Source organism: Loxodonta africana, chromosome 20 (assembly GCF_030014295.1).
Source record: "Loxodonta africana isolate mLoxAfr1 chromosome 20, mLoxAfr1.hap2, whole genome shotgun sequence".
Classification (NCBI taxonomy): domain Eukaryota; kingdom Metazoa; phylum Chordata; class Mammalia; order Proboscidea; family Elephantidae; genus Loxodonta; species Loxodonta africana.
In genome coordinates, this window is record NC_087361.1 from 55132881 (window position 1) to 55149670 (window position 16790).

The following is a 16790-nucleotide window of genomic DNA, read 5'->3' on the forward strand; positions in this document are numbered from 1 at the left end:
TTAAACTAGAGAATCTGCTCCGCCATCTGTCACTGGTCCAACCTTGGTCAACTGACAGGTCCTCGTGGTGGTTTCTGGTAGCTTGTCACGCGTTACCAAATGAGTGTGCGTTGTTGGAGGGTCAGTGCTGACAACGCAAACAGTAGCAAACCACCTAAATGAACTGCCCAGGGCTGACTCGCAGTAGGGAGCCAATAAACGTTGATTGTGTGAATGCATACCCTTCATCTACTTCCTGACAAATCCAATAGAGATTTTAAACCAGCTAAGCAACGCCGCCCAAGTAAGGGAAACTTGAAGTCACAGGAAACCATCACAAACATGCACCTCGCCGGCCGCGGCCCCGCACTCACCTGGGCCCGCGTCCTGCGAGTCTCTCAGCTGAGTCTTGAACTGCACGCCGGTGAGCTCGTCACCGCTGGCCCGCTTGGCTGCGCCCCCGGGGAAGGCCGCGCCGTCGTGGTCGTCCGGGGCCTTCCTTTTGAGGACCTTCCTCTTGGGGACCCCCATGGCCGAGAGAGGCGGGCGCGCGACGGGAACCACACACCTGCGGGGTACCAGCCAAGACGACACGTGCCGGAAGCGGATGCGCTCTCGGGCCCATGCCTGGGCAGGAAGCGGGGGGGGGGGCTATCGGAAGGGGCGGGGCATCGAGAGAAGTCGGCGGAAGGGGCGGTCCCGCGGGAGGCGGGACTGGCGGAAGGGGCGGTGCTCCGGGGGCGGGGTCAACGTGACGGCGCCGGTCGGCCCCGAGTTTTTCCCGGTTGCGCATCAGGCACGGGGCTCTTTCGGGGGACCTCCGCGAGAACTCACAGAGCGCCTCTGACCTTTCCCGCCTCTGCATGGCGAGGGCACGGGTCCAAGCTGCGTAGGGGCCGTGAGAGTTCAGTTCTTGACCCGAGGGCGCCATGACGGGGCCGCTCACGCGGTCGGGATTCGGTACTTGACCCGTTTGGAGGAGCTGCCGTGCGGAGCGCGATGGCTGCTCCCTGGTTGGGACCAAACCAAAAAACCCACTGCCGCTGAGTCAGTTCTGCCTCACAGCGACCCTGCTGTGATCTCAGCGGAAGCAGACTGCCACATCTTTCTCCCGTGGGGCGGCTGGTGCGTTCGAACCGCCCACCTTTCGGTTAGCAGCCGAGCGCTTCAACTTCTGCGCCACCAGGCTGGATGCCAGGCTGCCTATTTCGGCAAGGTTCGTCCTCGGACACCTGGGCGGGGGCCCTGCAGGTGCCCCTAACCTGACCGTAGCTTCTCTCACAAGCGGAACCAGACCCGCTTGTCTGATGGGGTGTCGCCCAGACTGACCCCCGACCCCGGCCTCCGGGCACTGATGTGGGGACGTGCACCTTGTCGGCCGCGCAGAGTGCAATGAAGTAACGTCTATGAAAGCCTCCGCGTCTCAGTGCTTGTCATTAACATGGGGACGGCAGAGCCAGACCTAACCAACTCGTGGGGCTGTCGTGGCAGCAAATGACGCAATGTGTGAAAACTGCTTTGAAGGAGAAAGAGTACAGTGCGTTTTTGTAAGATGTTATTGACATGTGAGCCTCAATGCTTTCTGGAAAAAGATGGAGGTGTAAATGAATCAGTGAAAAAAAAAAAAAAGCCCAGTGCATTTTTTACCACTACCCCAGTACTTGGTTATGTGTACACGTAAATTATGAGACAGCCCCTTAGATGAGGAATTGGGATTCTCCGTCAGGTGTCCTCTAGTCTGAGGAAATACTGTCTTGTGTTCTTGAAGCAGTTGTGTACTGAGCACCTCAGACAAGGTCTGTTTTGGCCTGTTGTGGTTTCAGAATTTCTCTAGCAGTAAAATCCCATGATGTGGACCCTGAGCCTCTAGCCTGGCAGGCCTGTTGTCCCTGTGGAAAAGCCCACATTAGTGAGGGTCAGACGGAAGAAGGATCCACCCCAGCAGGTTTGAGCTGGTGCATCAGTAGGAGATGGCTGTGCTCAAAAGGCAGGATGTAAAGGTCAAAACTCTAATCAGGAAAAACCAAAACCAAACCCGTTGCTGTGGAGTTGATTCTAACTCATAGCGACCCTATGGGACAGGGTAGAACTGCCCCACAGGCTTTCCAGGGAGCGCCTGATGGATGCAAACTGCTGACTATTTGGTTAGCAGCTGTAGCTCTTAACCACTATGCCACCAGGGTTCCCTAATTAGGAAAGACAGACTTAATTATTCTCAGTAATTGCCCACACTGCTGCTTTTTTTCTGGTCAATTGCCATCCATCAACATTATTTTCTGCCTGGGTGAACCTGACCAAGAGACAGCAGAGACAGTTAATAGTCAAAAGTCCTGAGTTCAATTTCAAAGTCACTGGTTCAGTGAACAAAGGAGTCCCTGGATGGTACAAAATGGTTAACACACTGGGGTGCTAACTAAAAGCTTGGAGGTTTGAATCCACCCAGAGGCGCTTTGGAAGAAAGACCTGGCAATCTACTTCTGAAAAACTAACCATTGAAAACCCTATGGAGCACAGTTCTATTCTGACACACATGGGGTTGCCATGAGTTGGAATCAGCCCAATGGCAACTTGTTTGTTATGTTTTGTTTTTGTTTTCTACCTTGGGCAAATCACTATGTCTGTGGACTAGTTTGCTTGACAAAGGCTCAAAAAGAGTAAGGAATTTGCCAGGAATACTCAGCTAATAGGTAGGTATTAGAACTCAGTGAGTTTTTGTAAGGTGTTATTAATTGACTTGTGAGCCACAATAAATGCTTTCTGGAATAAAATGGAGGTATAAATGAATGAATCAGTTAAAAAAAAAAGTGTATTTTTTACTACACACAGGACTCATCCACTGTGTCCCAACCCCAATTTAAAGACAAACAAACAGAAGTTGCCGGTGCCTACCCTGGCCAAAAACAAAGGACTTCCAGTCCTGATGGCAGGGCACGGCTCTGTAGCAAGATACTAACTCAGCCTGATGCCAAGAACCATTGGAACCAGGCCACTAACTCCCCGTGTTCAGATACCAGGCTAAACAACCAAGCTCAGGATTGTGACTCGGCTTTCATGTAAAGAGTCAGCATAGAAAGACCCTTATTTGCCCCCGCCCCCCTCCAAGAGCATCCTGGTCTGCTTGAAGATTGCACTCAGTGTTCCTCAGATATAAGCTGGTATCTACCTCAGGGCCTTTGCCCTGCTGTCCTCTCCCTCTGAGGCTCTTTGCCGAGACTGTACATGGCTCAAACTCTCATTACATGTGGGCTGTTCCTGCCACGCCTAACTTCCTGTCTCTTTTCCCTCCTGTATTTTCCTTTATAGTCCTTATTATCTACTTAGATACTCATGTGTTATTCAGAGTCCTTTAATAAAATAGGCACAATGGCACAAAAGATAGTTTAATGCTCCACTCCCACTGCCTGGAACAGGGCTTGGAACATGGTTGTTGTTGTGTGCCCCCAAGTCAATTCCAACTCATAGTGACACCGTAGGACAGAGTAGAATTGCTACATAGGGCTTCCAAGGCTTTAATCTTTATGGAAGCAGACTGCCACATCTTTCTCCCACGGAACAACTGGTGGGTTCAAACCACTGACCTTTTGGTTAGCAGCCAAGCACTTAACAACTGCACCACCAGGGTTCCTTTGCAATATGGTAAGGTTCAGTAAATACTTACTGGATGAATAAACATCTAACTAGAGATAAATATGAATGAATGCATAGACCTAGGTCTTGAGTTTGCTTAATGTCATCCTATCCTAAAAGTCCCTCGGTGGTGCAAACAGTTGATGTGTTCACTGCTAACCTAAAGGTTAGAGGCTTGAGTCCACGCAGAACTGCTTCAGAAGAAAGGCCTGGCAATCTACTTCTCAAAAATCAGCCATTGAAAACCGAATGGAGCACAGTTCTACTCTGACATGCTTGGGGTCACCATGAGTTGGAATTAACTCCATGGCAACTGGTTTAACTGGTTATCCTAAGAGGCAGGTTAACTCTTGGAATGCCATCAAAAAGCCTCAGTATGTAGATTGTGAATCTTCAATCAGCTTGTGAACCAGCCCCTGGACTGTGGTGAATTAGTCAAGGGAAGCGTCCAACCTCTAGTAGCCGGTTTATTCCCGTGGTCATTCTTCCCATTCACCCCCATTTAGCGCGGGTGTTTATTGTTTCCTTATTTCAATCCTGTAAGGTTAAATTCAAGTTCTGAAAAAGGGTAAAAGGAGAAGCTCAATTAGAGCTCAATATCAAGTTCCTATTGAAGCAGTTTATCATGGACCCTCAGGACGTGAGAAGTGTACATTGTACACAAGAGAAGTTATCCTCCTGGGATGTCCTGCATTATTTCATTGAGATAAGAGCTCCTCAATGTAATCACATTATAGACAGGAGGCAGGTGGAATTCCTTTCTGTCTTCTGATAAAAGTTTTAATCGTTTTAGTGGTGAATTTTTTTCGGGTGGCATTTACCAAGATCAAGACATTTCAGTTATCTACTTGATTAGCAATTAGAAGAAGGAAGCATTATTTCAAAGATACTCACCGTGAACTCTAGCAAAGGACACAGTATTCTGTGGACTAGAATAGAGAATTCCTCTGAATTCAACAAAACGCCAAAACCCACTGACTATCTGCTGTATGCATTGCCTTGTACAACTAGCCACAAGAAATTCAAAAAAGTAGAACACACTATACTTCCCAAAGAGGGATTTACAGTATCATTGCAAAGGTGACACACCTGGTAAGTTCAATAGCAGTGAAGAATTTAGTGAGAATCCAAGGTGATGTGGGATGTTCCAAGGCTGTATGAAGACTATCGAATGAATTATCTGAACATCTGAGGAACAGGCACATGGAGTTAGTATAATCCAGGTTAGATCAGTGTGGACTTCTTACCAAAATGCTGACAAACTGAGAAAAAGTCAACATTTCTCTGAAGCAAAATTGAAATAGAAAATGTTCTCCTCTCGTTCAGCATGGAATAAAAGAGCCACACGTGTGGGTCTAATTGTGATAAAAATCAGGACTTACATGAAGTTTGTCTTCTGAACACTCTCCAAGCTCCCTCCCTGCCCACCTCACTCCCACCACACCCTTACAGAGCACCTTCTGCTTGCTGGGTCCTAATCTCCCCGGGAAATGCTTCCTCTAGAATTACTCTCTTTTCCTGCTAAGCCTCCCTCTTTCTTCACTCCTCCTCCATAACCTGTTCCCTGGCAAAAATGACTTTAGCTAGTCATCAGAAAACAAAGAAAGTTGATAAATTCACAATAAAGTGTTGGAGGATACTAACACCCGTCTGTCAATTTGTTGTACTGTAGTGGTTTGTATGTTGCTACAATGCTCCAAGTTCTGCCACCTGGTATTTCAAATACCAGCTGGGTCACCCATGGAGGACAGGTTTGGGTGGAGCATCCTGGCTAAGACAGACTAAGAAGAAAGACCTGGTGATCTATTTTCAAAAATCAACCAATGAAAGCCCTATGGATCACAACAGAACATTGTTAGATATAGTGCTTTAAGATGAGTACCCTAGATTGGAAGGCACTGGAAATACAACAGTGGACTCGACCATGTCAATAGATTGTGAAGATGGCACAGGGCCAGGCAATGTTTTGTTCTGTCATTCATGGGATCATCATGAGTTGTAGCTGACTGACAACAACAACAACAACAATGGAAGATAGATGATAACAATTTGCAGCCTACCCACGAATATATATACTTTAAAAGAAGACACCTGAGGATTATAACCCTTCAAATTAATGTCTAGTAGTGGTGTTTTCCTGTCCTATAGGGTCGCTATGAGTCGGAATCAACTCGATGGCAATGGGTTTTGTTGGAGTGGTGTTCTAGTGATTGCAGCATTGACCGCGGTGGGAAGGAGATGGAGCATGGACAAGGGAGAAGAGGAGCTTCTGTGCAGAAACCTGCCCGTGAATTACAGCCATCACCCCAGTTTTTAAGAATATACTTTCAAATCCATCGCAGGTCCACCCCAGAAGTATGTATTGATCCTGGTGTTACAAAGCCTACAAAGACCATGTCCTCATTTACTATGTGTTTATGTTGATGATCGGGTCTCAGGTTGGACTACTCAGAAACAGTGGGCTGTTGAGTTTACGGCCCTATTCTTTGAACAGATAATGTAGCAAAATTCATACCCATTTTAGAGATTAAAATCTCTGTTATGGGTTGCATTGTGTCCCCCCAAAATGTGTTATAAATCCTAACCTCTAGAGCTATGGCTATAATCCCACTTGGGAATGGCTTTTCTTTGGTATCTTAATGAGGCTGTATTCATGTAGGGCGTGTCTGAAATCAATCTCTTCTGAGACATAAAAAGACCAGATTAAATGAGCAAGCACAAACTAAGGGGAAAATGCACTCCATGTGATCACCAAGGAACCCAGGAATAGAAGCTGAAAAGACACAAGGACTTTCCCCCAGAGTGGACACAGAGACAGAGAGAGCCTTCCCCTAGAGCTTGCACCCTGAATTTGAACTTCTAGCCTCCTAAACTTTGAGATAATAAATTCCTGTTCATTAAAGCCACTTACTTGTGGTATTTGTTATAGCAGCACTAGATAACTAAGACACTCTCAAATGATAATTTTCAAATCTATCATGTGGACTGGTTTGACATCTTAGTCGTTAGAAATATTTTTTAAAAAGTATGCTCATCTAAAGACTTCACCAAAAGAGTAAAAAGACCACCTACAGACTGGGAAAGAATTTTCAGCTATGACATCTCCGACCAGCGCCTGATCTCTAAAATCTACATGATTCTGTCAAAGACAAACAACCCAATCAAAAAGTGGGCAAAGGATATGAACACACATTTCACTAAAGAAGATATTCAGGCAGCCAACAGATACATGAGAAAATGCTCTCGATCATTAGCCATTAGAGAAACGCAAATTAAAACTACGATGAGATTCCATCTTACACCAGCAAGGCTGGCATTAATCCAAAAAACACAAAATAATAAATGTTGGAGAGGCTGCGGAGAGATTGGAACTCTTATACACTGCTGGTGGGAATGTAAAATGGTACAACCACTTTGGAAATCTATCTGGCGTTATCTTAAACAGTTAGAAATAGAACTACCATACAACCCAGAAATCCCACTCCTCGGAATATACCCTAGAGATACAAGAGCCTTCACACAAACAGATATATGCACACCCATGTTTATTGCAGCACTGTTTACAATAGCAAAAAGTTGGAAGCAACCAAGGTGTCCATCAACGGATGAATGGGTAAATAAATTGTGGTATATTCACACAATGGAATACTACACATCGATAAAGAACAGTGACGAATCTGTGAAACATTTCATAACATGGAGGAACATGGAAGGCATTATGCTGAGCGAAATTAGTCAGAGGCAAAAGGACAAATATTGTATAAGACCACTATTATAAGATCTTGAGAAATAGTAAACCTGAGAAGAATACATACTTTGTGGTTACGAGGGGGGAAGGGAGGGAGGGTGGGAGAGGGTTTTTAATTGATTAATCAGTAGATAAGAACTGCTTTAGGTGAAGGGAAAGACAACACTCGATACATGGAAGGTCAGCTCAATTGGACTGGACCAAAAGCAAAGAAGTTTCCAGGATAAAATGAATGCTTCAAAGGTCAGCGGAGCAAGGGCGGGGGTCTGGGGAACATGGTTTGCAGGGACTTCTAAGTCAATTGGCAAAATAATTCTATTATGAAATCATTCTGCATCCCACTTTGAAATGTGGCGTCTGGGGTCTTAAATGCTAACAAGCGGCCATCTCAGATGCATCAATTGGTCTCAACCCACCTGGATCAAAGGAGAATGAAGAACACCAAGGCCACACGACAACTAAGAGCCCAAGACACAGAAAGGGCCACATGAACCAGAGACCTACATCATCCTGAGACCAGAAGAACTAGTTGGTGCCCGGCCACAATCGATGACTGCCCTGTCAGGGAGCACAGCAGAGGACCCCTGAGGGAGCAGGAGATCAGTGGCATACAGACCCCAAATTCTCATAAAAAGACCATACTTAATGGTCTGACTGAGACTAGAGGAATCCCGGCAGCCATGGTCCCCAGACCTTCTGTTGGCACAGGACAGGAACCATCCCCGAAGACAACTCATCAGACATGAAAGGGACTGGTCAGCGGGTGGGAGAGAGACACTGATGAAGAGTGAGCTAATTATATCAGGTGGACACTTGAGATTGTGTTGGCAACTCTTGTCTGGAGGGGGGATGGGAGGATAGAGAGAGAGGGAAGCTGGCAAAATTGTCACGAAAGGAGAGACTGAAAGGGCTGACTCAAGAGGGGGAGAGCAAGTGGGAGTAGGTAGTGAGATGTATGTAAACTTATATGTGACAGACTGATTGGATTTGTAAACGTTCACTTGAAGCTTAATAAAAGTTAATAAAAAAAAAGTAGAAAATTTAAACAGCAACGTACTCTAATAGCTAGCAAGAGAACTTTATACTATAAACAGAGAATACATGCTCTTTTCAAGCAAACATGGAAAGTGATAAAACCGACCAGATTCTAGGCTGCAAAGGAGGACCAGTAAATTCCAAACAATCAACATCATACAGACCATGTTCTCTTACCATTGAGCACCAAGATCAGACCTGGTAATAAAAGGATAGAGTTTTTAAAATCCTGCAAGTCAGGGAGGGGATAGGGTAGGGCAGGGAGAAAAACTTCTATGTAACCCTTGGAAAATATCTGGGAAATTATGAAAGACTTAGAATGAAACAAAATGAACACTCTATGTAGCAAAATATGTGGGACACAGTGCTTAGGGGAAATCTATAGCTTTAAATTCATTGATTAGAAAGCAAAACAGATTGAAAATAAATGAGCTAATAAGTGTTTAAATCAAGAAATTGGAAAAAGTACCCCCCCCCCACACACGCACAAGTGAGCCCATAGAAAGAAGGCGGAAAGAATATTCAAAACCCAAAAGCTGATTGTTTTTGTTTTCTAGATTAAATAGAAAAACCTGTGGGAAGATTGATCAGAGAGATAAAAGAAAAATATGCAAATAAATGAAATACAGAAGGGAGGAAATTAGTGGACCAACAATAAAGATGTTTTAAGGAATAAAAGACTCTCATACACACAACATAATTCAACCACAAACAGAAATGAAGTTCTGATACTTGCTATGACCTAGATGAATGTTGAAAACGTTTTGCTGAGTGAAATGTCAAGTACAAACAAACAGTGTATGACCCAGTTAGAAGAAATATCTAAATAGGCAAATGCGTAGAGACCCAAGTCTATCGGTGGTTACCAGGGGATGGGCAGGAGGGAATGAGAGTTACCAAATAAGGGGGGCTGTGTTTCCACCTGGGGGGGTGAGAAGCTTTTGGAAGTGGACAGTGGTGACGGTTGCACCTCGTGGTGAATGTAGTTGATGTCATGGAATTGTACACTTAAAAAGCATTAAAATGGCAAGCTTTTGCTGTATATATTTTACGACAATAGAAGTTTTTAAAAAGGATGTTATAAACAATTATTCACTCAGAACTTTGGAAACTAAATGAAATGGACACGTTTCTGGAAAATGTTAAAATCTGAAAATTGGCACACACGCACACACAGAAAAAAAGTAGAAAATTGACCAGTAACCGTTAAAGAAAAACCTTTTCCATGGTACAGACGATCCTGGAGGTAAATGTTAACCATTTTTCAAGAAAGGGATGGTCCTTATTTTACTCAGTCTGTTGATGAAGCAGAAAGGAAAGTACCCCAACATCTTTTATGAAGCTAGTGTAGCCTTAAGTACAAAACCAGCTACGGATAATACAAAGAAGGAAAACTGTGAGCTTATCTCAATTAGAGGCACAAACAAAACAAAACAAATCCATTGCCATCAAGGCAGTTCTGATTCATAGCGACCCTACAGGACAGGGTAGAACAGCCCCATAGGGTTTCCAAGGAGCAGCTGGTGGATTCGAACTGCTGACCTAAAGAGCCGAGCTCTTTAGCCACTCCGCCACCGGGGCTTCATATGTGTGTGTGTGTATACATTTGCATAGCGGTACTGTGAAAAATTACTGAGACACTAAGGAACTGAGAAAGTTTGGGAACCCATCTACTCTTAATAGGGGCTCACTTTTGTTGATTCTGAATTCCCTATAGTAGATTTTGATTTTTCTTGTAGCTTTAAGCTTTCCTTTGCAAATGATTATTCAACAATTTTTATATCTGAAATTTATGGGCCACTGTCAACATCCCTAAAATAACATTTAAGACAAGTTAAGATTCCTACCTACAGAGGGCGCCATTGACAGTTCCAGCGGTGGTTCAGCTTGGGTGTACAGAACTGTTTGCAGCCTCCTGAAGCTGCCTTCCCACTCCACCTTCTCCTTCCCCAGTTCTCCCTTCTTCCCCCGCTCCCCAAAGATTTTTCTGAGGGCTTTTTTACTTCTGCCAACCAAGAGGAAACTGGGCATATTCATAACTACCCTGCTCTTTAGTCCCTCCCTAGAACCCGTTGCCCTCCAGTCGATTCTGACTCACAGAGACTCTTCAGGACAGAACAGAACTGCCCCATAGGGTTTCCAAGACTTAAGTCTTTAGGGAAGCTGACTGCCACATCTTTCTCCCAAAGACTGGCTGGTGGGTTCGAAGCGCCGACCTTTTGTTTAGCAGCCAGGCGCTTAACCAGCGCACCACCAGGGCTCCCCTTTCTTCCCTCCAGTGGAGACAAAATCACTAGAGGGCCTAAGGCCAGGCCTTTGAGGACTAGAAGAGCTGAAGTCAGATTTGCTGACATTTCAAAGAGAAGCCAGGTTCCTAGAGCTCAAGTATGTCACAGAGGGCACTGGGGAGCATAGGAAGAGAGTGGGCCTGGGGTGGAAGGGAAGGGAGGCACTCAGAGACAAGGATGGGGAAGAGTGTCCCAGGCAGTTCACAAGGAAAGAAAAATAAAACTCTGCTGTCCTGCCAGAGAGCCAGGATAGCTGTCACTACAAGGAACAAGTTGGAAACTGTTTGATCATGAACTGAGTAGATTACATGTAGGTGATCACAGAGACATTCCTTGGGGTTCAAATTAACACCAAACACTGTCTTATATGCTCAACAAAAAGTAATTCACTGAAGCCACAAAGCGGATACATTTATTACCATGGAAACCCATTTATCGAATTCCTACTCCACCTAGCCCTTGCAGCTATGCTAGCTCTAAACTGTGCCATAATCCACAGGTACCAGTGAAGGGCTGAGCTGGGGTTTGAACCTTTGTGCTCTGACCACAGAGCCCATACTGTTAACCACTACCCTCCGCCATGTCAGTCTGCAGGGGCCAGCTTGGTTTTCTAGAGCCAGACCTGCTTCTTTCCAACACACCAGCCAGTGCTTCCTTCCGTCAGCACGCTTCCCTTTCTTATGGCAAAGAACTGGGGAAGAAGAGCTGCTGGCCCTAAGAGGAGAGGGAGAAGGGCAAGGGAGGGAAGTAGTGGTGTCTGGAGACAAACGTCCCCTCCCTCTCAGGTGCATTTACGGAAGACAAGTCATTGGCAGAGTGATGCCTTATGGCTTAGGTGCAAGAACAAGAGCAGAATGGCTTAAGGCAAGAGCCACCTTAAGGCTTCTGTCCCACCCCAGGGCCCCCCAGCCTGGAGAGGGGGGAAAGTGCCTGCTCCCTCCAGGATGGAATCTGTGCGTTCCAGCAGAAACTGAGTGTGCCGCTTTGAACACTTGGGAATTATCGCACTGAAAACTTGCACGGATCAGAATTCAATCATTCAGGCATTCCAACCCACTGCCCTCCAGTCAATTCTGACTCACAGCGACCCCACAGGGTATCCAAGACTGTCAATCTTTATGGAAACAGACTGACACATCTTTCTCCTGAGGAGCTGCTGGTGGTTTTGAACTGCAGGCCTCTTGGTTGGCAGTCAAGCACTTTAACCATTGCGCCACCAGGGCTCCTTCCAGTGCTACAAGGACTCCCACAAGTTTGCTTGTGCCACACTCCTCTTTTACAAAGAGAAAAAAATGAATAACACCAAACAAACTGACAGCATGTATAAAAATATATGAAAAAAATTAAGACATTAACCAACCAGTTTCTGTGGAGTCCACGCTGACTCACGGCGACTCCATGTGTGTCAGAGTAGGCCTGTGCTCCATAGGGTTTTCAATGGCTGATATTTCAAAAGTAGATGACCAAGCCTTTCTTCCGAGGCACCTCTGGATGGACTCGAACCTCCATCTTTTCAGTTAGCAGCTGAGTGTGTTAACCATTCACATCACCCAGGGACTCTATGCCAAAGAATCAGAATAGATTTACCCCAATTTTCTGAAATCCTACATCTATTTTAAATAGATTAGGGGCTTTTAGAGCCGAAAGGGACTTTAAGAGACCCATCTTTTCATTTTGCAGACGTGAAAAATGAGAGGCAGGGAGGCTAAACGTCCCGGTGGGTGCCCACCTCTCGTCGGCAGAACTGGTACTTGAAGAGAAGTCTCCCGAGCTATTTGAAGATGACTGTTCAAAATTCCTGTGACCAACGCAAGAAGCCCTGGTGGCACAGAGGTTAAGAACTTTTCTGCTAACCAAAGGGTTGGCAGTTCAAACCTGCTCACTGCTTCTTGGAAACCCTCTGGGGCAGTTCTACTCTGTCCTAGAGGGTCGCTATGAGTTGCCATCAACTTGGGGCAACAGGTATTTTTGTTCAAAATCCCTTTGGCCAATCCCTAGAGACAGAAGGTGGATTAGCAGTTACCAGGGCCTAGGAGAGGGTGCAACGAGCAGTTATTGCCTAAGGGGTACTGAGTTTCTGTTTCAGGTGATGCTTGCACGGTCCCTAGGTGGTATAAGCCATCTGCGCTTAACTACTAACCCAAAGATTGGAGGTTCAAACCCACCCAGCAGCACCTCGGAAGAAGGGCCTGGTGATCTGCTTCTGTAAAGATTACGGCTAAGAAAGCCACGTAACTCTGTAACACGGGGGGTCTTCATGAGTTAAAATCAAATGCAACAGCAATGGGTTTGATGCACAGCATTGTGAATATAATTAATGCCACTGTGAACATAACTAATGTAGACTTAGAATTGTGAAAACGGCAAAGTTTATGTTATATACATTACACACACAAAAAAAATTCCTCCGACCTCAGATGAGCTGTAGGTACAGGTACCGGTTCACAGCAGCACACACAGTCTTAAAGACCTCCTCCCGTAGGCTTTTGGACCAGACGCTCCCCTCATGCCCTTTCTAACACACAGTCCTTGCTGAGCAGGCCCTTTGCTATTGATGTGGCTTTCGGTGCCAGTTCTGTAAACAAACCACCATTTGTTGCATTCTAAAAATAAGCCTTTTTAGCTCTGGACAACATTGGGCTCACTCTGTTTAGTCCTCAGCTAAAAGGCTCATTCTTTCTGAGGCTGACAAACAGTAGTTTATGTCTCCTTAGAACAGCTGCAGCTCATCTGCCAAAGCCTTACCTTGATGGCAGAGGAGACAGGATACTTCAGGGCTGGGAATTCAAGTGCAAAGCTCACAAACATTTTCCAAAACAGGGTTGAGATGGTCAAGTATGTGGAGGGAGAAGAAGCCAGAACTTGAAAGAATTAGGAAAATAGGGATGCAACTTAGAGCTGGAAAGAAAGAACAGGGATTGCTTCAAAGGAAAAAGAGACGCCTCTCAAAATTGAAATGGAACTCAAACAGACAGATGTCTGTCCACCAGTGTTCACTGAAGCTCTATTCGCAATAGTCAAAAGGTGCAAACAACCTAAGTTAAAGAAATCAGTCACCAAAGGCAACAGATGGTACGATTCCGTTTATATGAAACATCTAGAATAGGCAAGTTCATAGGGACAGAAAGTAGATTAGAGGTTACCAGAAGCTTCGGAGAACAGGGGGTTATTTAATGGGTATGGAGTTTCTGTTTGAGGTAATGGGAAAGTTTTGGAAATAGATAGTGGTGATGGTTGTACTATGTTGTGAGCGTAATTAATGCCACTGAATTGTACACCAAAAAGAAAGAAAAACTGTTAAAATAGCAAATTTTACATTACATGCAGTGGTCCCTGGGAGGCACAAACCATTTGCGCTCAACTACTAACCTCAAGGTTGGCAGTTCGAACCTGCCCAGCAGCACTGTGGAAGAAAGGCCTGGCGATCTGTTTCTGTAAAGATTACAGCCAAAAAAACCCTATGGAACAGTTCTAGTCTGTAGGATATGAGGCCGCCATGAGTCGAAATCAGTTCCACAGCAGTGGGCTTGGACGTTATGTGTATTTTGTGACAATAAAAATATAATATTAAAAAAAAACAAAGGTAATGGCAGAAATCAAGACATTTAATTTACAATATCCTGTAAGTGTGCCTCTCACACACAGAATGAACGGTGTGGGTACAGAGACACTTCTCAAACTCAGGTGCAGGAAGGGGCAAGATGGTCCAGTGGTACCATCACATGGACAGTAACGCTTTTCCTCCACCTCAGCCCCTGCCTCCTAATTGCTGAGGATTTGCCATAAAGCAGGGCTTCGAATCCTGGCTCATACGACCTGTGTGGGTGTAAGCCCTGGGTTTCCCCATCTGAAAAATGCAGATACCGATAGTACTAGGGGCAGCTTCATGTGTGTGTGACCTGTGCCATCACTCAAGGCCACGTGCTCAAAGGGCCCCATCCTTCATTTAATGTGCTGCTAACACTATCTTGAAATTTTTAATAAATTTTTTAAACAAGTGTAAAGATGGCATGGGGGTGGTGTCTGACCTCCTCTAACTTCACAAGGGGCAAGGAGAATCAAGATCAACAGCCCAAGGCTGATTCCTTTGAGGCAGATATCAGACATGCCTCCTCTCTCCGCCATCTTTACCAATTCTGGCATCCCTCCACGGCACTCTCTCCTACTTCTGTGCTGGGTTTGATAATTCATTGCAATGGCCACACAGAGCTCACAGACCATACTCACGATTATGGGGTTTTTTAGGGAAGTAACAGGTTATGATTCAGGTTCAGGAACACTCACGATACAGCTCTTCCATCAGGACAGCCTCTCCCCAGCCGTGCTCACAGGCAAGCAGTCTCTGGACCTCGGCCTCTGCCCTGCTTGGCCAAGTGTTACAAAGCTCTTTTAGTTCTGCCTGTAAGTGCCCAGAGGCACCCCACTCTGCCAGTAAGCCTCAGTCCACAGGCACCCAGCCAGGAAGCCCACTGTGCCGTCTCCTGCCGGTCTCTCCTGCCCGTCTCTCCTGTTGCTGTTTCTCTGCCTCCACTTCTTGCCATCTTCACTGTTACAGCTCTCTCTCTCTTGGTCTCCTAGTTCCAGCACAGGGATCCTGGGTCCAAAAGATACACTCCACTCCTGGCTGTTCTACATTGGTGGTGGCGGCGGGATCCTCTCTCTGCTCTGGAATTGGCTTTAAGCCTAGTGGGGTGGCAAAAACTGACCAATCCCCTTGGTGGGCCATGAGTACCCTATTTGCACATGAATGGGTGGGAGTTACAAGACCATGGCAAGAAATGCCACACAAAAGCAATTCACTGCACACAACAAGGGACTCCACGTTTTCATTTTGTACTTCAACCAGTAAATTAGGTAGCCAGTCCCGGTTGGTACCTATCTCAAAGAGTTGTTATGAGTATTAATGTTCTGGGAACAATTTATTACCTGGCCACACCTCATGACTGGATTCACTCTGATTTCAGCTACTGTCATTTGGCTGAATAACCAAATGGCTATGACTGCTTTTTATTTTTTAAATCCCATCATTGGAGAAGGTTCTAGGGAAAACATGCCTTGGTGGAAAAGATGATCCCTCTTCTTGCCACAGGTTAATTTTACAAGGATTCCCCCCTCTTTGAAGCGTGTACTTCCCTTCCCTACTTTTCCCTCCTCTGACTTTTTACAGTGCCCCAGAAAAAATGATTGCGGTGGAGTCAATTCCAATTCGTAGCGACCCTATAGAACAGAGCAGAACTGCTCCGTAGGGTTTCCAAGGAGCATCTGGTGGATTCCAACTGCTGACCTTTTGGTTAGCAGCCTAGCTCTTAACCGCTGTGCCGCCAGGGCTCCGGAGTTCAGATAATTGATTCTACAATATTCAGAGAGAGGGAGACAAGGGAGTGGTCACTGCTTTCCATTCAGCTGGGGGCACTGAAGGTATGCTGAAGTGTGGCATCCAGAGAAGAAGATGAATGGGATTATTTAAAGTTTTCTTTCAAGATTCCAAAATTCTTACAGTGGTCAGATTAGGACCAAAATCTTCTTTTTATTTAGCAGCGAGGTCAGAGAGGCAAAGCAAAGGGAAGCCAGAAAGTCCTTCTTCAGGCGTCTCCCTCTCGCATCCCACAACCACCTGTCACACAGCACTGTCCAGTCCCCCTCTGTATTAGTTTCCTAAACCAGTTGCCGCCCAGTTGGCTCCAACTCATGGTGACCCCACGTGTGTCAGAGTAGAACTGTGCTCCATGGGGTTTTTGATGGCTGATTTTTCAGACATAGATCACCAGGTCTTTCTTCTGAGGCACCTCCAGATGGACTCAAACCTCCAACCTTTTGGTTAGCAGCCAAACACATTAACCATTTACAGCACCCAGGGACTCCATTAGGTTCCTAGGGCTGTGTAATGGATTGAATTGTGTCCCTCAAAAATATGTGTCCACTTGGTTAGGCCATGATTCCCAGTATTATGTGCTTGTCCTCCATTTTGTGATTTTTCCTATGTGTTATAAATCATAATCTCTGCCTGTGGTTAAAGGAGATTAGGGTGGACCCACTCTGACTCCCTCCAATCCATGTGCACATAGTAGGCAGAGTAATCTTTTACCAACACTCATATGATCACGTCACTCTTC

General features: G+C 45.6%; 1 protein-coding gene across 1 annotated transcript in view; it reads right to left on the bottom strand.

Moving 5' to 3' along the window:
* URB1 (URB1 ribosome biogenesis homolog) overlaps window positions 1-612 on the bottom strand; it is an 87810-nt gene extending 87198 nt beyond the window's left edge. The window contains exon 1 of the mRNA XM_023548464.2: window positions 354-612. Coding sequence (XP_023404232.2) covers window positions 354-510 — 157 coding nt within the window. The 5' untranslated portion in view covers window positions 511-612. The remainder of the gene's footprint in view (window positions 1-353) is intronic.
* Between the last annotated feature and the right edge of the window lie 16178 nt (window positions 613-16790).